Source organism: Lethenteron reissneri, chromosome 58 (genome assembly GCF_015708825.2).
Source record: "Lethenteron reissneri isolate LAM-NWPU_2019-01 chromosome 58, ASM1570882v1, whole genome shotgun sequence".
Lineage (NCBI taxonomy): Eukaryota > Metazoa > Chordata > Hyperoartia > Petromyzontiformes > Petromyzontidae > Lethenteron > Lethenteron reissneri.
The window spans coordinates 10,012,501-10,035,830 of NC_083836.1; the positions used below are offsets into that span (position 1 = coordinate 10,012,501).

At 49.7% G+C, this 23,330-nt stretch overlaps 1 protein-coding gene across 2 annotated transcripts in view; it reads left to right on the forward strand.

The window, feature by feature from the left end:
* Positions 1-7,231: 7,231 nt before the first annotated feature.
* LOC133357600 (ferritin, higher subunit-like) overlaps positions 7,232-23,330 on the forward strand; it is a 50,736-nt gene continuing 34,637 nt past the window's right edge. For both annotated transcript variants that reach the window (XM_061575619.1, XM_061575620.1), the window contains exon 1: positions 7,232-7,410. Coding sequence is in view for 1 of the 2 variants with exons in the window: in XM_061575620.1 (XP_061431604.1) it covers positions 7,384-7,410 (27 nt within the window). In the remaining variant the exon portion in view is untranslated. The remainder of the gene's footprint in view (positions 7,411-23,330) is intronic.

The window sequence follows — 23,330 nt, forward strand, 5'->3', positions numbered from 1 at the left end:
AGTTCTACGTGTCGAGTGCGTTGTGTCACGAGTGTATCGCAGGTACCGACCTCCTAGAACAGCTGGGACTCAACGTGCAACCCCGCCAACGATGTGCCACCATGGAGAGCAACGGCGAGCGGATTCCGTTCCTGGGACGAGAACCGACGCGACCCCGCTTCACACCTGTGGCCGCTATCCTGGCGACGGCAGTCACCATCGGGCCGCTCACCGAGATGCTGGTGCCGGTGGCAACATCCCCCACCGACCCTGCGCTCGGACCATCAGGGGAGGTAATGCTAACTCCTCACCCGGAGTTGGCAAAATGGTATGGGGTCGTGGGATCCGCCACGTTGGTAAACGCAGATGGATGTTTAACTCCCACAGCACCCCAGCGATACTGCGACAGCGCACCCCGATAGCCACCGTACACCCCCTACACACACGCCACTCTGACGACTCGGTGTTCGCACTCTGGGCTGAGGACCCCGGTTGTCCTGAGGGGGACTAGGACCTGGCCTAGCGAGTCGGCCCGACTCCCCGAGCCGAGGTCGTCCCCCTGCTCGACGCGTTACATGTACCATGGGCGGATTTACCTAAGGGAGAGGCAGATCGGCTGCGCGAGTTACTGCAGGAGTATGCCGACGTGTTCAGTGAACACGACTCGGACGTGGGTCGGACCGACCTTGTTAAGCACCAAATTGACACCGGTGCAGCCCGACCCATCAAACTCCCTGCGTACCGAGTGGGCGCACCCGAACGCACGCAGATCAAAGAGGTGGTTGGGGACATGCTTCGCGATAACATAATTCAGCCCTCGGCGAGCCCCTGGTCAGCCCCGGTGGTACTAGTAACGTAAAAGGATGGGTCAACCTGGTTCTGCGTCGATTACCGTAAACTGAACGCAGTCACGCTCGGCGACGCCTTCCCCATACCCTGCATCAACGACACATTTGACAGCCTCGCCGGAGTGCGATATTTTTCCACCCTCGATCTCGTGTCCGGGTACTGGCAGGTGGAGATGGCGGAGGAGGATCGGCCGAAAACCGCATTCACCACCCCGATGGGACTATTCAAGTTTCGAATACTCCCGTTCGGACTCACCAACGCGCCCGCAACGTTCCAGCGGCTGATGGAGTTGGTGATGCGGGGCTTGCAATGGGAACAGTGCTTGATTTACCTGGATGATGTGATAGTGTTCAGTAGATTTTTGTCTGAGCATTGGTCCAGGTTACGAGAGGTGTTCCAGCCACTGCGAGCGGCTCATCTCAAGCTCAAGCCACGTAAGTGTTAAATCGCACAACCCGAGGTGGGGTACCTCGGGCATCGCGCCAGCCAGGCAGGCGTGCACACCGATCCGGAGAAGGTACGCGCCGTAGTGGAGTGGCCACGGCCAAGGAATCTGACGGAGATCAGATCATTTTTGGGGCTCGCCACCTATTATTGTCGATTTGTAAAGGGATCCAGCGAGATTGCGCGCCCCCTCACCCAACTAACTTCCCCTAAGCACCCCTATCAGTGGACGGGGGCCTGCCAGACGGCCTTCGCCACTCTCAAAGACCACCTCACCCACGCCCCCACCCTCGCTTTCCCCGATTTTACCACCGATTTTATTTTGGACACCGACGCCTGTAGCAGCGGGCTGGGCGCGGTGTTGTCACAGGTACAGGATGGGACGGAACGAGTCATCACGTACGCCAGCCGGACCTTGAGTGGGGCTGAGCTGAACTATTGCGTGACCCGCCAAGAGTTGTACGCCATGATTTTCGCATGTAAGCAGTTCCGACCGTATTTGTACGGCAGGAAATGTCGCGTACGCACTGACCATTATGCTCTGCAGTTTCTTCTTACATTCAAGGAGCCGCGGGGGCAGATGGCCCGGTGGCTGGCACAGTTGCAGGAGTACAACCTGCAAATCGATTATCGCGCTGGCCGGACGCATGCAAACACGGACGCCTTGTCGAGGCGGCCCACAGTGTACGCCGAGACAAGGGCGGAGGAGGCCTGCCCGTGTTTCACGGGAGGACGCTGCCGGCAGGCAACGGACCCCCGAGAGGCCGCGGCCACTGACCCCCCCCCCCCCCGGCGAGAGAGAGAGTGCAGTGTGTGCCACAGAGACCCTCACAGGTGGCACCGAGAATCCCGTCGACCGCCCGGCAAGCGCAGGATCCACGGCTCGGGACCCGGTGGATCACCCTGCCCCGATCAGACAGATCCAGGAGGACATCGGCTGCACCTTCCTGGGCCTGAACGACGAGCAGCTGAGACAGACCCAGCAGCGGGATCCGGATCTGGCGGCGGTGGAGGCGGCACTACGGGAGAAAAAGAGCGCCCTACCAGGACCCTGGAGCGGTTTGTATGGCCGGTTGTGTGTGCAGAACGGGGTGGTACGGGAGTTAACCGAGGCCGGCCAGCCGGGTTGCATCTGTGTCCCTGCCCAGGTGCGACCCCAGCTGCTACGGCTGGTGCATGACCACCCACTCGGGGGCCACGATGGGGAACGACGCACTCGAGAGACCCTGCATCGCCAGTATCTCTGGCCCAAATTGGCACAAGACCTGGCCGCCCTGGTGCAGGGCTGCCGCGCCTGTCAGCAGTGCGGGCCGAAGCCGGCACGATATCAGGTACCCCTAAGGCCGTTCCGCGTCAGCCGCACAAACCAGCTGGTCGGGATCGACCTACAGGAGCCATTCCCGCGGTCCCATCGAGGCAACCGGTATATCCTACTCGCAGTAGAGTATTTCACCCGCTACCTCGTGGCGGTGGCCATCCCTGATAAAACGGCTCTGGTGTTGGCCCGGGCATTCGTGGAGCATTACGTACTTAAGCACGGGATCCCAGAACGAGTCCTCATCGACCAGGGTAGCGAGTTCGAGGCCGAGCTGTTCCAGGCACTGTGCCGAGAATTCAGAATCCAGAAGGACCGAACCACAGCGTACCACCCCCAAGCGAACGGTATGGTAGAGCGCATGAATCAGACCCTAGCGGGGAAACTCAAACGTATGGCAGCCGCAAATCAACGGGATTGGGACGAACACCTCCCCTACGCCCTTTTCGCCTACGCCACCACCGTACACACGTTGACGGGACAAACCCCGTTTTTAATGATGTTCGGCCGTGAGTCTCGTTTACCCGCAGATCTGCTGTTCAGCGTTCCTTCCCCCCAGCCGGAGGAGGGAAGCCGCCCCGTGGAACACCTGATGGAGACCCTGCGAGAAGCCCGAGGCCGAGCATACCTGCAAGGGGAAGCCGTGCATCGGCGGCAAGAACAGGGCGCCCGACCCCGCATGGAACCCCCATAATTTCTGACCGGCGCTAAGGTATGGCTGCACACCCCTCGCGCCGGGGCCGGGCAGGTGGGGAAACTGACGACCTACTGGCGAGGACCCTGGACCGTGGTGCGGCAGATCTCCCCCTGGTCGGTACTAATCTATGGCGGGGAGAGGGGTCGGGAGACGGTGGTCAACGTCCGCCGCTTAAAACCATAGAAAGCGGCCCCGGCGAGAGAGAACCCCGTCACCCGAAGGCCCCGAAATCGCGAGGTACCCGCACCCCCCGTGGTTGGGGGCCTCGCATGCTACATGGGCCCCGCCGGGGCCCCGATCCCGAGACGCCCCAATTCAGTCAGGAGACGGCGCGGACGACGGCCCCTAAACCCTTCTGCTTCTGAGTTTGTACCCCAGCCCGCAGGTGCCGGAGGACGGGGAGAGCCGCTGGAGTGGAGGAGGAGACCGCCGCAGGAGCTACAGAGGACGGAGTCACGTGCCCCGAGACCAGCCACGAGGTTCGGACGGATCCCCTGGACCCCGCAGCGTTTCCTCGTGGGCGCGGACTAAGCAAGGTGATCCAGTCAACCCGGGACGGGGAATGGTACCTCGGGGGGCTATGTGATGCCGCCGCCACGAAGCCATTCAACAGGCGCCCTAGCTACGACCTCGCCACCACCAAGCGACGGAGCCAACCCCGCGTCCCCCTCACCTCACATGAACACACCCACACGCATTCCCCCCCCCCCCCCCCCCATAGAGCTCCGAGGGGAGGTCACCTGGCCGACCGGTTTTAATCCGAGAAGCCCTTATCGGGATAACTTTCACGGTTTCCGGTGACCAGGGAATTGGACGACCTCCCCCGATGCTACTTCGCGGCGCTGCGACCGGCATTAAGATTGCAAGGTCGCAGTGAAGGGCCATTCGGCCACCGCGGGTGAAACGCACCACACACACCCCACACACGCAAGGATCGACGGGGCAAGAAGGGGAGCATAGTTGGAGTGGACGCCGCCGCATAATGTGCATAACTACGACAATCCTGCACACCACACACACCCCACACACATGGCAGGAGAGGGAGCGAGGAGTACATGGGAGGGGGGGAGGGGCCTGAGTCTGGGAATTAGGATAAAAGGGAGCGTAGCAAGGTAGAGAGATATCACTTCACTTCAAGAGGCCCGCGTTCAAGTCGCTCCCAGCTCTGCCCTCCGGACGTCCGCGTGACGTGTCCAGACGAGCATCGAGGAAAAGCCACAGGACGCCGAATACTTCGAACCATGAGTAGCAAGGTGGAAGGGTATCGTAAGCCAATAAATAGGGAATAGGCCCAGAGGTAGTAGGATAGGCCAGCCTCGTCGATACGTACTGATTTAACAACAAGTCCCAGGTAGCCGACAATAAATCATTAATAGCTGATCGTGGCCTCGTGTGATCTCGTTGAGACGTGTGAACGCGTGTAGTGCTGCGTATACAGCGGCTCGCCTCGTGGGAGCACTGCGCAGAGCGGCGCGAGAGTGGGTGTCGCGTGTGGAGCTGCGTGTGTGCGCGTGCGTTCACTCCGTGTATGATACAGGTGCGCGATCATAACGTGAGTAGTTAGTGTTGAGTTGGAGTGCACGGAGCTGCGTGTGTGTGTGCGTACGTTCGCTCCGTGTATGATAAAGGTGCGCGATTGGTAACGTGGTTATTCGACGTGGAGACGAGTGCTGCACAGGGCGGTAGACGGGCACATGCTCGCAGCGTGGGAGCGCTGCGTGAGGCTGGACGAGTAGGGGCGTCGCGTTCGAATGCCGGCGACACCCTAGTGGGTATTAGGGCGGTGTGGCAACGCGAACGGAATAGGGGATGCGTGAGGGAAAGACCCCGGGGGCCAACGGCCCCCACAGTAAACAAGGCACCGAATTTACCGGGTAATACTTCACGCTACCTTTACCCTACCAGGTAATTCTTCCGAGCTACCTTTACCCTACCGTTTACCTTACCCCTTGGCATGTCGACACCTTTACCCTTTACCTTTACCCTTTTACCAGGTAAAAAGGGTAAATTACCTTACCTTGCCGAGCACTACGCTCGGGGGAGCGAGGACATGAGGCTGGGGGGGGGGGGGGGGAAGTGGGCGGGGCTGGAAGTGGGAGGCCGAGAGAGCTGGGGATGCATGGGGGGGAATTAACTCGGAATAAGTATAACCCGTAAAAACAAAGTTTTTCACTATAAATCCTTTATATGCGTGGCGGCTAGAGTCCTCTCGTCCTCTGGCTTGAGATGGCTGCCACCTATGGGTCAGATGATTGCATTGCACCATTAAGCAATTGGTAATTAAATATAATATTTTTGTCCTAAAAAGTGTACAATTTTGGAAAACATTTTTTACGAACATTAATTGTCACGCACAATGAGTCTGTGTGGAAAATGTCAGCTCGATTGGATCATGGGAAGTGGGTTAAAAAACGACCAAAAAATTTGCACGGTCCTAAGCAAGTGTAGTGACATAAGAAGGGAGGGGCTGCTGGGGGCTCTGGGACCCTGGGCGGCCCAGGCGCTTAAGCCTCTTGGCGCCAGGTGTTGGGTTCCCGGGCGGCCCAGGCGCTTAAGCCCCTTGGCGCCACCAACGGGGCGGCTGTGTGTGCTCTGTGGGATATCTGGGGGCGCACACGGCCCCAACACCTCGTTGGGGACTAGGCATAAAAGGGGAGCTCCCTGGACGATCAGGGCCAGTCGTAGCTCAATACCCAAGACCCAAGACCAGCCATCTCAGGACCCTGGGACGCTGCGAGAGCCAGTGGTGGGACTCTGGAACTCCCGACTCTGCTTCCTTGTGAGGGCGAGTTCCAGAGCGTAGCCAGAGTAGTGTATCTAGGCTGTGTACCTAGCCTGTGTACCTAGGCTGTAACAGAGTATCAGGGCTGTTGGAGTGTTTAGACTGTTGGAGTGTTGGACTGTTGGAGTGTTGGACTGTTGGAGTGTTGGATTGTAATAAAGAAGTTACCTCTACAAGTGTCTCCGGAACCCATTACACAAGCAAGCGAACTTAATATAAAGGATTTAAAAATAGACTAGTACCCAGCAGATATGATAGACAACAACCATAAAGCAGTTAATGTTTTACCTGGTTAATAACATCCTTCCAGTGATTGCTTTATTTGTATTCATCTTCTCGGTTGAAGTTATGTCTATGTTTATATATCTGAATGGCTTCATGAACAAACCTTTGATAGTAGCCCGACGGTTTAGAGAGTTCCTTGGTCTCTGAAAAAACAATATCGTGTGAACCGACCGCGTTAAAACAGTGATCAGCCACGGCAGAGGTATTGGTTCTACCGTGTTTCAGATCTGCCTTGTGTTCGCGGTCGGAGACATGCTGTTTCGTTTCCCCAATGTAACTGCTACCGCAGGTACAACTCAGTTTGTAAACTCCAGTATATTGCTGTGTATTGTGTCCGCATGTTGAAAACTGTATGCAGGCAAGACGACTCAATGAGTGTTCCAAGGTTTTACAGGATTGGTGGTTGCTGGCTGGGATGTTTAAGTACTTTTTTTTTCCCCCCGCGTGTCAGGAAACCAAACCGAGGAGAACATCCAAACTCATTCATTAGGAGAATGCTCCCGAGTCCGCAACACACTTATTGCACTTAGCGTTTTGTCTATTTATATTGTCTCAAATCTTTTACGCTTACTATCTTCGGATCTACGAAGCCTACCAAGTTAAAATTTTGTACACAGACTCGTCTCGCGTTACAATTCAAGATTTTATTTAATTTAAAAAAGCGGTCCGGGTCCCGGAGACCCTGGAACTATTCGTGCTTTTAACTTAATTAATACTCTTTGGTTCTAATTAAACTCAGACACCCCCCCCCCCCCATTTCCAATCACGAATGGTCGCGCCCAGCTACACGTGGAAACGTCTTGTCCAATCAAAGCGACTTTTGTTGGGAGCCTCTGGCCAATGAGAGGCGCGCTTACATCGCCCCCCGTTATGATGCCGGAGCGGCCGCTGTAGTTCCCTTAGAAGCGAGACCAAGAATTAGAATATTGACAATAATTACCACTATTGCTATTCTTAACATCATAGTAATAATAGTAATAAATAGCATTCTCATTTCATTTGCCACGCCCGTTCCGACGGGCTGAGGCCAACATGCTCATGCTGAAGTTTAGCGAGCAGGTGAGAACTGTGATCATGATTTAAAACTAAATGTCCTCATGTTATCGTTATTTTAATTGGCAAAATATTCTAATTATGATTGTTGATATAAATGCCTTGCCGTATTTTATACACTACAGTATCTAATGAACGCAACTACGATAATTATACGTGTTATACTGATTGCGTTATAAATGTAATTTCATTTCTTTGCAATCGGGGTGATTGTTATTCTAATTGTAATATACGTGCTGCATGTTGTCAACCTTCCATCACATAGACTGTTGTTTTGCAATGCGCATGCTTTCATTGTAGGGTTAAGGGTTGACATAGGCAAACCACCATAGTCGTCTCTTACAGGGTCATAAAACGGGTACAACTTTGTGCGAAGTAAGTGGTTGTTAAAGATGATCCCTGCTTTGGGAATGTGGAAGTTTCACTGGTGGAGATTAGCGCCGCACAATGCCCATAGGAGCATAGAGATCTTTTGTCAATCCACTGCTGGATGACAGCCTCCCCACACCCTGCTGGTTGTGGAGGCCATACTTCACCCCGGCAGGTCATTGCTGATTGGTAAAGGTGGGCACCATAGACGTACAGTAGAACTGGATATAAACACAATCTGTGTTGTGCATGGTGGCACCCATCCAGGCACTGTCCGAGCTCAGATCTGCTTGACTTTCGAGGTCCGACCAGATTGGGCACATTCTAAGTCCAGGTGATTTGTTCATAGTCATTGAGGGTTATAGTGGTACTGTTCTTAACAGTTAACATCTCGCGGTGGAGAGATGTTAACTACCTTGCCTGCTTTCCAGGAGGTCGTGGGTTCGATGCTGACCCTTACGCCTGTATATTTGGAGATTGCATGTTCTCCCCATGGTCGCGTGGATTTTTCTCTGGGTCCAGTTTATTCCTCCACATTTAGAAACATGTGCTTCAAGTATTTGGCTACTATAAATGTCCACGTGATAAGCCACTTCATTGGGCTATCATTTTTGGCCAGGTTGCTTCTGAAAAGAGCTACACAGCTCTAGTGGGCCTGACCTGGTAAAATAAAATAGTTAAAATAGGTTTCACTGTAAAAAAGGTAAAACAAACATTTGTTTAATGCACACACTTTGATTTGCACTCAAAAGTAGAAAATACATGATTTTGACCCCAGAATGAATAACATTTGACGTGATGAATAAAAGTGGTTGGCTTCCTTTTGATTTTTGTAATGCAATCCACCCACTTTTATTCAGCACAACAAATTTGATTAATTCTGGGGTAAGAAAGAAACAATTCTACTTTGGAGTTCAAATAAAAGTGTGAAAATAATTTTTTACATTCTTTTTTAATCTTGACTTAAAGCTCTCATGACTGCAGGAATTCATTCTCTTGGGTTTTTCGGTAAAGTCACGTAGATGGGAAAAAAAATCACGACGTTTCGATCGCAACACAGGTTAAAAATACAGCAGGTGAAAAAATACAGCAGGCGAACTGCTGAGGTAGGCGGAATATAGCGGCAGAGCTGCTGCAGCTAGAGGTTATATAGGTTTGAGATGGGTGCAACCCAAAGGTAAGTGGGTGGAGCTAGAGATGGAATTTGCATGTAAATGACATGTTTGTCATCTGGCCACATGGCCTGCCAGCACTGAACCAATTCTTCAACCACAACAATACCATACACCCAGCCACACTCTGTAAAGCTGTCACCCCAACCGTTGGGAGAGAACCATCTGAGGACCCATTTAAAACCATCACCTTGCCATGCATATGGGTCACCAAAAAGATTTCCAAAATCATGAGCAAACACAAGATCCAGGTTCGATTCAACACAGTACATTACGTTTGTGATCTGATCCCATCTGTGAAGGATGTGATCCCTGACATGCAATACCGAGGTGTCGACAAACTAAGTCGTGTCTGCAGCAGTAGTTACATTGGGGAAACTAAGCGACATGTCTCAGACCGTGTTCGTGAACACAAGGTCGATCTGAAACACGGTAGGACCAGTACCTCGGCCGTGGCTGATCATTGTTTTTACGCTGTGGGCACACATGAAATAGATTTCTTCAAGACGAAGGTACTCTGCAAACCTACTGGCGATGAACAAAGATTTGTTCATGAAGTCATCCAGATATATAAACACAGACACAATTTCAACTGAGAAGATGGGTACAAACTGAGCAATCATTGGAAGGATGTTATTAACCAGGTAAAGTCATAACTGGCTGTGATGCTTCCATCCTACCTGCCGATGTTAGTTATTTCCGACTCTCCTGAGTTACATTACCTTTCGATTTAAAGCTTTCGTGACTGCAGGGATTCATCTTCTTGGTTCTTTCGGTAAAGTCATGTAGAAGGGAAATAATAAAAATAAAAATCATAAAATAATTCTCGCGACGTTTCGGCCACAACACAAGCAGCCGTCCTCAGGTGAAGAACAGGTCTGTCTGAAAGACAGCGTCTGAATGAACACCACCACGCTTGGCAGCGTATATTTAAGCTGGGTTGGAGGGAGAAGAGCGCCTTGACAAAGGAATTTGCATATCAAGAGGAATTTAGCATATTTATGGAAAATGCAGATATGGGATTAGTCACTACTTGTGGAATGCGTAGGTGGGCGGGGGGTTTCAAAGTCATATTATGCCCGTGCATAATATGACTTGCAGCTCCATACTATTAACATTCCTTCCCTTTATTAATGCTAACCCTACTCCCTCCCTTTGTTGCTGCTAATCCTGCATATTGCATAATGCACGGGCATATGACCTTGAAACCCCCCGCCCACCTCCTACGCATTCCACAAGTAGTGACTAATCCCATATCTGCATTTCCCATAAATATGCTAAATTCCTCTTGATATGCAAATTCTTTTGTCAAGGCGCTCTTCCCCCTCCAACCCAGCTTAAATATACGCTGCCAAGCGTGGTGGTGTTCATTCAGACGCTGTCTTTCTGACAGACCTGTTCTTCACCTTCTACGTGACTTTACCGAAAGAACCAAGATGATGGTTACATTACCTTGTTAAATGTCTTTACATTAACAAGCTAAATGTCTCACTATCATAGCCGCTGCTCCCTTTTACTCAATGTGGCGGTGGCTCTCGTTTAATCGGCTGAATGTCTCACTGGCAGGGCCACCGTTGCGGTGGGTCTCTTGCGTTGACATGCTTGATCACTCACAGTGCAGCGGCCAACGCTGCAGCTTTTTGTTGCCTATGAGGTGGCGTTGTGCACGGTTCTCTGACACTGACATGCCAATCTTCTCATGAACACAGCCGCTGCTGGGGAGCTGTCTCACATTGACATGCTAATCTCTAATCCCTCGGTTTATCAGGCTCTCCGATCTTACATTTACATGCAAATTCCATCTCTAGCCCCGCCTACTTACCTTTGGGTTGCACCCATCTCAAACCTTTATAACCTCTTGCTGCAGCAGCTCTGCCACTCTATTTCTCCTGCCTCAGAGCAGTTCGCCTGCTGTATTTTCACCTGAAGACGATTGCTTGTGTTGCAATCGAAACGTGATTTTTATTTTTTCTATATACGTGACTTTATCGAAAGACCCAAGAGTACAAATTTATAAAAATTTATTTTTAGTTTACTTATGGATATACCCCTAGAATGACAGACCCACAGACAAGCACAGAGATCCAGACACAACAACAATAACCGCCATTCGCCACGAAGTGGCGGTAACGTCACGACGGCGCTTGTTCCATGCTCTTTGCACCTTAAGGAGTTAAGGCCACGTGGCAAACGCCCGCTGGCAGGGGGTCATGGGACAGACCCAAGTGCCATGGGTTGACTGAGATGACTGGCAGATGCACCACCTTTGCCCTCTACTGTGCCAACTTGCTGTTTTTTAGCCACCCAAGATGTTGGGTTAAAGCCATCGTTCTGGATATCTCATTGGATTCATAATGGCTGTGTCAAATTCAAAATTTTAATGCTTGTTGTTTTCAACGTTGCTCCTCTGCCCTCTTGTTGCTGGAGGGTGACTACATCAAACTGCCCAATAGCATCCTTCATGAGCTTTCTCCACACAGGCCAATCTTGACACTGCTGGTACCAGTCATCAGCAAGTCAATTCTGCTCCATATTGTTTCATACCACGTGATTCCATCTCTTCTCTCGCCTGTGCCATGCCCGTTTAGCCCCCTCTATCCGGCAGAACAAAAGCTGTTTGACCATGTCGTGGCTGGGCATGCAGGCTACATGACCCAGTCAACGCAACCTTGCCTGCTGGAGGCTCACCGATGGGACTTTGTCCAGACCAGATAGTTTCCACACAGCATTACGCAACCAATGAAAATATAATGTCGCTCGACTGAGTCGGAGTGAGGACCTCTGCTGTCAAACAGGAGCTGGTCATAAGCACTCTCTTCATAACTGCCCCATCACCGATGGGGAGTTCAAGAGTGATGATTTAATGCTTTCGTGACTGCAGGGATTCATATTCTTGGTTTTTTCGGTAAAGTCACATAGAAGGGAAACAATAAAATAATACAAATAAAACAATAAAAATTCTCACGACGTTTCGGCCACAACGCCAGAAGCCGTCCTTCACGTGAGGACGGCTGCTTGCATTGTGGCCGAAACGTCGTCAGAGGCGTGGGAACAGGGCTTTGCCACCCGCCCCTGCCACAGAAAGTGATGTTCATCCCATGCCCTTTGGACCGGGATTCTTAAATAAAGTGCAAAACTAAAAATGAATGTGCAGGTCAGTGGCGCAGTAACGACATTACAGTATCAGCTCGGGGGGGTGCGGCAATCGGTCAGGTAGAGCCCCAATATTTAATTTGTTTCATAAAGTTGTGCCTCGGCTATTTTATATCATGGCTCCTGTTGCCCTAATCGCATTATCGTTATCCTCACGGTCTCAAACGTTTAACTCTGTAGGGGCGCTCCGTTTTAAATAACTTTTGCTCTTTTACACTTGTTGGAAACGTACCTCATGGTGGTTGTCAAGGGCGCCCCAACTCTTAGCTTTGGCCACCAGGGGGGTGGGACAAGGCACCCCCTGCCTCCCACGTTCGTTACATTACTGCTGCGGGTATTTTTGTGTGTGCAGTCATTAATAACCGAGCCGAAACCAGGATCTCCGTAGTTAGTGCCAACTTAGTGCTCTGACCATGAGGCCATCCGGCACCTTCTCTGTACATATATTGTTTATCTCTCGCTATAAAACCATGGTCTTGTGTTTTACTGTATTTAATTTTAGGGTGACCTCCCCACCCGCGTGGTAAACATTCCCCTCCCCTTTTTACTCCTCATACACAGCCCCCCCCCCTCCCCCATGTTACAAAAAAAGGAATGTTCTACCGCAGCGGTCGGGAACCTATGGCTCGCGAGCCATATATGGCTCTTCCAGTGACGGCATATGGCTCCCAGACAATTTTGAGTTGAAAAAATAATTTTAAAAAAATCCGTTTGGAACTGATTTTAAAATACTTGTGATATTACTTAATAATACTGTGTCATTTTAAAGTAAACAGAAATTAGTTTTGAAGATAAATTTCACGGGTCACGCCTCCATGAAGCTCAACCTCACCACATATGAACCAGACTACAAGGCCATCAGCAAAACCATGCAGCACCAGAAGTCGCATTAAAAGTAAGACATATTTAATTTATTATACGTTAAAAATACTATATGGCTTTCAATGAAATATATTTAGAAATATTTGGCTTTTATGGCTTTCCCAGTCAAAAAGGTTCCCGACCCCTGTTCTACCGGCACCATTCTCCCATGTAAACGAAGCAGTAGTTTCTCTCAACCCACCCCCCCTGTCTTCCCCCCCCTCCATCAACCAGGACGCGTTGGGTATATGTGGCCTGGCGGATATTCGCGTGCATTTTTTTTGTCGCCCAACGTTCTGAAACGGCACTTTGTTCTTGTGTACAGCAACATCTTATTTTTAAACAGCCTTGTTGAAAACGCATCGTCGATCTGTGCGTGGAAAGGATGCTGGGGGGTGTTTTTTTATTACTCACTTTTATTTAACTTGCCCTGTTGTCTGTTTATATTCTTTCAAATATTTGACGCTTAATATCTTCGGATCTACGGAGCCTAACGAGCTGAAATGTTGCACACAGACTTGTCTCGCGTGCCATTTCAAGATTTGATTTAAAGATCCTGTCCTGTTCCCGCCGATCCAGGGCATCTTCGTGTTTTTTTTACTCAAAATTTGTATTGCACTATTTCAAATACATGATAATTATCCATACAATAATGAACTATTGTTATTATCTGGATTGAGATCTAAGAATGAATATGTACATATACTGCTCATTTTTTCAATTTTAATACCAGAATAAAAACTCTTAAACTATAAATGAAGAAATATTTTTATTTATTTTAAAGTGTTTCACAAATCTAATATGGTTAATTCTGAGGTCAAGGTAATTTAGATGCAATTCAACCAATTACCGTTAAATCTGATATTAATTTTGGATATAGATCAATTGAAAGACGAAGTCTACTTTTCTTTCTTTTCTGGACTTCAACATTACGTAACCTTACTGTATAAAAATGACCAGAACTTACGTTCAAGTCGTATTTAAGTAAATGAAAATGAGACTAAAACGTAAACAAAATTACAAACACTTTTATTTTCAGTCAAAAGTAATTTATTTTGACCCCTGCATTAATCCAATTTTATGTGGTGAATAAAGTGTGTGGCTTCCATGATGAAAATTAAACATATCGAAAGGAAACCATTCAATTTTATTGAGCACATCAAATTTGATTAATTCTGTGGTCAAAATAATGTATTTTATACTTTTGAGTGTAAATAAAATATGTGCATTGAAAAACTAGCTTTTTTTCCTTTTTTTGGGCCACGCGCGTCGAATCAGGAAGAGGTCGGACAAGCACCCCTCGTGACGTGTAAGACTTCGTGTTGTGAAGCGGCGTCTCCGTGACGTGCACAAGTGGTGGATGTGCACGAGTAGCGACCTCTCGCTGGGGGGGTTATCTAACCGTAACATCATCCCGCTGGTCAGTGCGGATTGATGACAGGTGGGAGGTGAGTGGTGGGTGGTGGGGGTACATGGCTGGTTCAGATATCACCGCTCTGATAAGCCAAGGTCAGGAAATCGAACCCCGGTTGCTTGCTTTGTAGTTCAAGGGCACTTACCACTGCGCTACCGCTCCACCGTTCTACGCCCATTGACACGGATGAAATGAAATTGATGGGTGACCGGTGCTGTTATAGATTTTGGGACATCCCCCGTTGTATCTACAGTTCCTTGCATTCACTTTTATTATTTTTAAATGTGATGTACTGTTACGCTACATTTAAGTTGAAACAAACAAAACCATTTGAATTTAGGAATGCAGCTGAAAGTATAAAACACACACAGCGATGCTATGAGTTGCAGTATTACCTTTAGTTTTCGATCGTACTGCACACTCACTGCAAGTTAACCATTATAAAGCACTCGGAGTGCTTTTTTGGGGACCCTTAACATCCAAAGGCCCTGGGCTGCAGCCTCTCGAGCCCACGGCCTTGTTGATGCGGCTGCCTTGTCCATGGAACTCGTTCCTGGATACAAAGAACTTGTGTTTGTTGATAACCATGTGTCCTTACAAGGACACTATATATAACATGTGACATTCGGGGAAATAGTTTCCTATAAGGTCATACACGGTGTTATTAATGAATGTGTTGAGTTGATGTTTATGCTTGTGTATCACTGCCAATGCAACAGAAGCATCATAACCAAATACACGTCGTTGCTGTATATATGTGTATTGAACATATTTCACACCGTACGTAGCCAACCGTGATAATAGTGCGGGACTATGGTTGTTGTTGTTGTTGCTGCTGTTATGTAAGCATTGCAATAGGTTGAAGATGCCAGGTTGACGTGATGGTCATTGTGGTTACGTCTGTGCTGGGTTCTCCTTTTTCATTGTTAATGTTTTCTTATCTCCATGAAAAACATGATATTTCCACACAAGTGTAGTGAGCGACTTCCGAGACACGATGTGTAGAGGGCTCCTTGTTTATTTCTCACACTTTACAGGCACAATCACTTCACGACATATATACTGGGCTACATATAGCTGATCCACTCATACAGCCCCATCGCCGGCGTCTAACTATATAGCTGGCTGACTTATACAGCAACAACGACGATGGGAGCCGTACAGCGGATCGGCCATACGACTGGACGATGAAGAAGAGATGACGGCGAAGACAGCGACGGCAGCCAGGACCCGAACCCCCACGATAGCCCCGAAACTCCGGTCACGTCCCCTTTATATACTCCTCGGCGTGGCCAAGCTCCGCCTCTGGCCATGTCCCCTTCTAGAACTCTCGTGCAGGTTCCGGGAGCTTCCCAACTGATCCCCGCCTCTGACCTTTAGCCCAGTTACGCCCCCCGTATGGTTGGCTATTATATAGTGCACCCATACCCGTAATTATCCCTCCTGGTCAACAGATGGCACCCTGTCACTACATCACCCCCCTCCCATGTTTAAAAGATAGTAAATACGAACAAAAGTAATACACGTCAGGCATAAAAATTCCGCAATAAAGAACAGTCTAAAAAAACGAAGATAATGTTTTTGTTAGGGCGGAACAATCCGCGACCGAAAAGGCAGACCCAAGAACAACAAGGAAGGAATCGCAACTTTCCACGACTCGGGAAGGTAGAGGTAGGGAGAGGAGAGAAGAGAGAGAGAAGAAAAAAATGCCCCCCCCGCGTATCGCGCGCACCGCGTCCCCAAGCCCCCCTCATACACATACACGCAGGGAGATTCCTATTAGCGGAATATAGCACATTTAGACCGGGCCCTCGATACCGGTCCATCAACTTCTTAGATGTTGTGGGCCGGGTTGTAGCCGGTGGTCCTTCACATTCAGCAGGATCTCGTGACTCCCCAACCTTCAGGGGCTCGGAAACTGTGGGCGGCACAACACAATCCTTCTGACGCACGCTCTCCGTGGTCAATTCCCCCGGCTCGTCGGACACATCAGACACCAGCCGTATAATGTTTGGAAATGAGATGTCAGTTTGGAGAGGAACATATGGTTTCAACCATGATGGATGGACAAACCAACGGCAATGGCCCACCTGTATACGTACGCACTGTGACCGTTTGACCTCCACTACCTCCATGGAACCCTGCCATGGCCGATGCAATTTAGGGACATTCCCCAGGGGCACCTGCTGGCAGTGCAACTATGCCCGGTCCCATATGGCCCATGACAGCACACGGTCATGCCGCCCCGCATTATTCTCATTAGCCGCCTGCGCTCTAGCGGTGTTTACTTTGGCCGCTTCGCGTAATGCCGAAATGCGATTTAGTGTAACTTGCAGGGGCGTAGGCAAGGTCGTTTTCCTTTGCCCTCTGACAGGCTCAATTGAACCTTCATAGGGGGTTAATTTTCCCTCCCATACATGAGAAAAAATGGCGAAAATCCCATGGAAGTGGGTGGAGCCTTCTTGTATGCCGCCAGGACTCCTGGAACATGCAGATCCCAATCAGTTTGAGCCCCACTAACCGCCTGACAGAGCATGGATGTCAGGATTATATGCAGGCATTCCACCATACCATCCGTTGGGGGATAGTATGGTGACCTAATTCTCTTAGTGCCTAGCACATTACTTCGCGCAGTAGCTTTGATTAGAAATTACGCCCCTGATCCGTGAAAATTTGCTCGGGGGTCCCGTTATCCATTACGTAGCCGTGCACAAACGTATCAGCAATGGAAGCGGCCGATTGGTAGGGCAACGGCCAGGCCATCGGCCACTGAGATAAGTATTTGACCCATACCAGGAGAAATGCATTCCCTCTCTGCTTGGCTGGGAAGGGTCCCAGAATGTCGAGCATGACCAACTCGTTAATCCGGGACACTGAGATGGACTGCAACGGAGGCTGGGACTTCCTCAGCGGCTGCTTCCTGTGTGCGCAGTCCGTACAACCCTTCATCAAGTGGTGCACATCGCTCGACATTCCTGGCCAATCAAAGTCGCGCTGCAACGTCAACAACGTCTTCCGCACCCCGAGGTGTAACAATTTATCCCCGTGCACCACCCATGTCAATTTGCCCCACAGGGCGGTGGGAACCACAATGCTGTGATGGTGCCCCTCATCCCACCTCATCAAAAGTCCGTCCCGAACAACTGATCGCGGGGCATCCGTAGGAGCAGATTCTTTGTGCCCCAGCTCTGTGCGACGCTGTCCTCTGGCGTGACCACCTTGGCGGGCTCCCCCTCATCGAGCGCCGCTATGATAGCCAAAGACCCTGCCGCCGGAGGTTTACATCGGCCCGTGCCCGACGAGCAGGCACAACGCACCCCCGGGGGCAGGCGGGAAAATGCGTTAGCGTTACAATGTCGCACCCCTTTACGGTATGTCACACGGAACGAGTACTGAAGAATGTACAGCCAGCGTGAGAGCTGGCCGGAAGGTTGGTCCACTCACAGGGAGTACTGAAGGCCTATACTGTTGTACAAAGTATACCATGACCAAGAGTTCCCTGCGGGTGACACAGTACTGCTGTTCCGCGGCGGACAAGACATGGCTGGCATACGCAACTACCCTCTCCACTTCATTCTTAACCTGGGAGAGGACGGCTCCTATACTTGTGTCGCTAGCGTCCGTGTCCAGAACAAACGGCAGGGAGAAATCTGGGTAGTCGAGGTGGGGCGCTTTAGAAAGGCGATCACGAATGGTTATGAACGCAGCCTCCTCCTCTACCCGCCACTTTAGCCACCGTGATAAACTGCGGCACAAATCTACAATCGTACAACGCGAACCCAAGGAAACTGCGCACCTCACTCATGGACTTAGGGGTCGGCCAATCTCGTACACACGCCATTTTCTCAGGGTCCATGGCTATTCCGTCTGAACTAACTATGTGACCCAAGTAACGCACGGAGGTTTGCAGCAAATTAAATTTAGCGGGTTAAAATTTTAGATTTGCTGATCGCATCCTAGAGAACATAGATCGCAACTGCTGAAGGTGCTCTTCGAAAGTGTGACTGAACACAATGATATCATCCAATTAGGTGAGGTAGGAGCCCTACTGTAGGCCAGCCAAGAAGAGTTCCATAAGCCGCTGAAAAGTGGCCGGGGCCGAGTGCAATCCCATCAGGAGACAATTGAACTGGAACAGTTCCTGGTGCGTGCGGAACACAGTTTTAGGTTTTGACGACTCCTCGAGGGGAAGTTGCTAAAACCCCGATAAGTCCAGCTTTGAAAAAAAAGCGCACCGGACAATGCATCCAGGGAGTCATCTATTTGCGGGAGCGGGTATGCATCGGCCACCAAGATCTTTTTAATTTACGAAAATACACACGGAACCTTAAACTGCCATCATGCTTTTTAACAAGCACCACAGGCGCTCCACAAGGGCTGGTAGAAGGAGAAATGATATTGGCGGCTAACATCTCCACCGCCTGCTGCACATGTTCATTCTCCCATGGGCCCAACCGATACGAGTTCTGATCAATTGGGGCAGCCTCCTGCCCGCCTATAAATGCGGTGTTACAACAGGGAGGTTTGCCGATATCAAACTTGCTCTTAATGAACACATCCGAAAACTCACCCAGCAGTAACCGTAACTCTCCCCGCTGCGCCGGTGACAACAGTGGGTTTTCCTGACACAACGTCTCTGCCCACGTCCCGTCCGATCCAACACCTTTGTCCACCGTGCCCACAATCCTGTTGGGCGCAAGCCCAGCACCCTCGCAACACGCGGCCGTCGCATGAGCCAGCAACATTCCCGCCTGAACCACAGACATTCCCGGCCCCACATTAAGGACCTGTAAAAACGGCTCCTGGTTCAGGCAAAGGATCGTCTGTGCGCCAACCAGCGCCAGGTCACGGGTTGCCATATTAGACGGAGTCAAGAGCACGCCCGCCTCCGGGTCAGCAATTTGCAATTGTTTGTGATAGCATAACGGCCACAACATTTGCGAGCTCGGCGGGATTTCCACCGAGTCCCTGGTAAGTGCCTGGACCATGACACCCACCATCGCACGTTTGTGTGGAGACTGCAAAAAAAACAGTCGACGGCCCAAAGGCATCTCCATGCAGCCCTGATCATTCAGGATCTTGAAGGGCATCCTACTTAAAAAATCAGTGCCCAAGAGGCAGGGCACCGCCAGCGTCCCCGAGATAAAAACAGGCCTGGCCACCGCAATCTCGCCAATCTCGACGCGGTTCTCTGTCTGCCCTACGATCCCCATACTCCCTCCCGGCTTAACACGCTGGTTCCTCAATGGGAACAAATAAAACAGTACGTCGGAGATAATGGTGGCAGAAGCACTTGTGTCCACTTGGACACGTGCTTCGATACCCTGGATGGAACCCGTCACCGCCGAGGAACCAGCTGCAGCTGCGATCACCCATCACACCTACTCCCTCCACTGTGTGCCTGAGCTAGGCCACCTTTTTGCAGCTAACCCCTGCCGCTCGATGGCACTATTGGTGAGAGGTGGGGTGGAGATGACCTGTGGAACTCCAGATGCCTGAGATGGTGATATGGGCAAGGTGTCTGGTGTGTCGCGACTCGCTTGGCGGGGCTGGGATGTGGCCATCGGCAGGGCGGAGGATGTCGGAGCTGTCGTCAGTGGTCGAGCATGGTTCTGGCACCCCCGCGCGAAATGTCCCAGCTGGCCACAATGGAAGCCAGTAACAGCGGGCCTCCGCAACAGGCGATCTCCCTCTTTTGATCTCCAGCCCCTGGGTCGTCGTGAATTGCAGCCGCATACTGTACCCCAATGCCCTGCGGGGACCAGTTAGCCGGGTCGTCCTCTCGTCCGGGTTCCTCCATCCACGCCGCTATCTGGGACCACCGGCGCAGGTTCTCGTGGGCCTGCAAGTACTGGCGGCCCAACAGGACATCTGTGCATCCTCGTCGACCACTGGCAGGACAATCCCCATCTCCTGTGCCAGTCCCAACAACCTCTCCATGACGAGAGAGTCGAGGGCCATTGGAACTATCGCGGGGTACGCCGCTACTCCCAAAGCAAACAGCGCACTGCAGTAGACGAGAGGCGTCTCGGCCTCCCCTCGCCTCCACTGTAGGAATTTCTTGCGTGTATTGGCTCGTACACGGCCGCAATCTTGGTATACGCACTTTCAAGAGTGGCCTTTTTTTCGGCAGGAATTTGATGTGGTGAATAAAAGTGGGTGGCTTCCATGAAGAAAATTAAACATATCGAAAGGAATCCATACTCTTTGGTTCTTTTGGTAAAGTCACGTAGGTAGAAAAAAGAAAATATCACGACGTTTTGATCGCCACACAAGCAACAGTCTTCAGGTGGGAGAGAAACAGCCTGCTGTTTCATAGAAACAGGCTGCTGTTTCAGAGAAACAGGCTGCTGTTTCATAGAAACAGGCTGCTGTTTCAGCAGCTGTTTCTCACTCCCACCTGAAGAGGGTTGCTTGTGTGGCGATAGAAACGTCGTGATCGATTTTTTTTCTACCTACGTGACTTTACCGAAAGAACCAAAGAGTATGGATCCTTGCAGTCACGAAAACTTCAAATCTAGAAGTATTTGTGAACCTATATCAATAACTTTTTTGAGAATGAAGTAGTAATTAAAGGATATATTGTAATTTAAAGCTGTAAATTTAATTTTGCCAGTTGTTTTTGTCACTACTATTGCTATTACATTCAGTGATTCTCTCGAGAAACGGTGCCTTAATGCGGCGAGAGAGTTTGTGTACATCTGAGAAGCTGATCGCTATACCGTCGAGAGCCTAGTGCTCTCAGAAGGGTCACCCAAGGCAGGAAGACTTCAGTGGAGACGTCAGACAAAACCCGTTTCGAAAGGTCCCCACATGACCTTTTCAAATAAATTGTGATCCAAGAAAGCAACGGGAAACTACTTGGATTATTTCTCCCTTGAAAACTTCAATGATGACAAGCAAAATCAACAAAGGCCCTGAGTATCGGCGTCCTTTAAATAGGACAGGGGTGCTAAGAATCTCCGAGCTTGTGTCAAAGAACCCTTTCAAAGTAGCAACTTGGAACGTTAGAAGTTTACTTCAAGCAGGAAAACTAGCCAATGTCATACAAGAAATGGATCGACTTAAAATCAACATAATCGGTCTAAGCGAAACTAAATGGCCTGGAACAAAAAAGTTTATATCAAGCGAACACCACATCTTCTGCTCCGGAGGAGAAGAAAACACCAAATAAACATACGGTGTCGCCTTTATAGTACACAAGAAATTAGCGAATAAAGTCAACAACTTTACCCCAGTATCAGAACGAATAGCACTACTACAATTAGCAGGCAACAAAGTCAACGTGAACATTCTACAGGTTTATGCTCCAACAGCAGATCAACAAGATCATGAAATCGAATCGTTCTATGAGCAACTAACCAACACGCTGAAGCCGCTGAAGAAGCAAGACATCACTATAATCCTCGGCGACTTCAACGCCAAGGTTGGCCACGGTCGAATGCAGAACATTGTCGGAGAACACGGACTAGGAACAAGGAATGAACGAGGCGACAGACTAGTTCAATTCTGCCAAGAAGAACGTTTCAGTATTGCTAACACGTGGTTCCAATTACCACCTCGACGACTGTACACGTGGACCTCGCCGCAAGACTCCGACAACAACATCGTCAGGAACCAAATCGATTATATCCTAATTAACATCAGGTTTAAGTCCAGTGTGATTACAGCAAAAACCTACCCTGGAGCCGATATATCGTCAGATCATAACCCAGTAACAGCTACAATAAGACTCAAATTGCGATCAATACAATGTACAAAGACGAGATGAGCAGACCTGGAGAAACTGAAGAACAGCGCCGATAAAAGACAAGTACAGCAACATCTCAACGATAGCATCCGCTCAATAACAACAGAAACGGCAGATGTTCAGGAGTACTGGCGCTCGTTCAAACAATGCATCACAGAAACAACAGAAGTCATGCTGGGACATCAGCCACCGAAAAAGAAACAACGATGGATGACACATTATATTCTCGATTTAATGAGCAAACGAAGAATGTACAAAAATAACGACTTGGAGAAGTACAAACAAATGCAACAGAAGATCAGAGAAGCAATCCGACAGGCAAAAGAAAAGTGGATGGAAGAACAATGCGCCGAGATTGAAGAACTAATTAAAAAACATGACAATTTTACTCTGCACAAGAAGCTCAAAGAAGCTGGTAACATCTACAGACCAGCCCCAACAGCTACCTTGTATGCGGACAACAACCAACCAATCCTAAATAAACAAGAAAAAATGGACACTTGGACAAACTATATACACAAGCTCTATGGCGCCGCGAGAACACCTGCAGAAAAAGACCAACAGATGTCGAAAGACGCTCTACACATTTTAACATCAGAAGTAGAACATGCAATCAAAACAGCTAAGTCAGGCAAAGCGTGCGGGCCCGACACAATCCATGTAGAATTGCTCAAACTATTAGACAGCAACAACATACGACAACTGACTAATTGGTACAATCAAATATACAATGGCAATAAAATTCCATCCGACTGGCTACAATCCATCTTTGTGGCCATACCAAAGAAAGCAACAAGCCGGAAATGCGAGGACTACAGACTGATAAGCTTGATGAGCCACGTGCTGAAAGTCTTCCTGAAGGTGATCCAACAGCGCATACGCTCCACATGCGAAAATGCATTGAAGAACACACAGTTTGGCTTCTGTAAAGGACTAGGCACAAGAGAAGCAATCTTCTGTCTACAGATACTACTACAGCGATGCTACGAACATCAGAAAGAAGTGTACATCTGCTTCATAGATTACGAGAAAGCCTTTGACTCAGTCGACCACGACCGACTAGCAGCTCTATTAAAACAACTGGGACTAGATAAAAACGACATCAACTTCATCATTGCTCTTTATTGGAAGCAAACAGCCCAACTCCGATATGACAACGAATTGACAGACCCAACACCAATACAAAAAGGTGTACGACAGGGCTGCC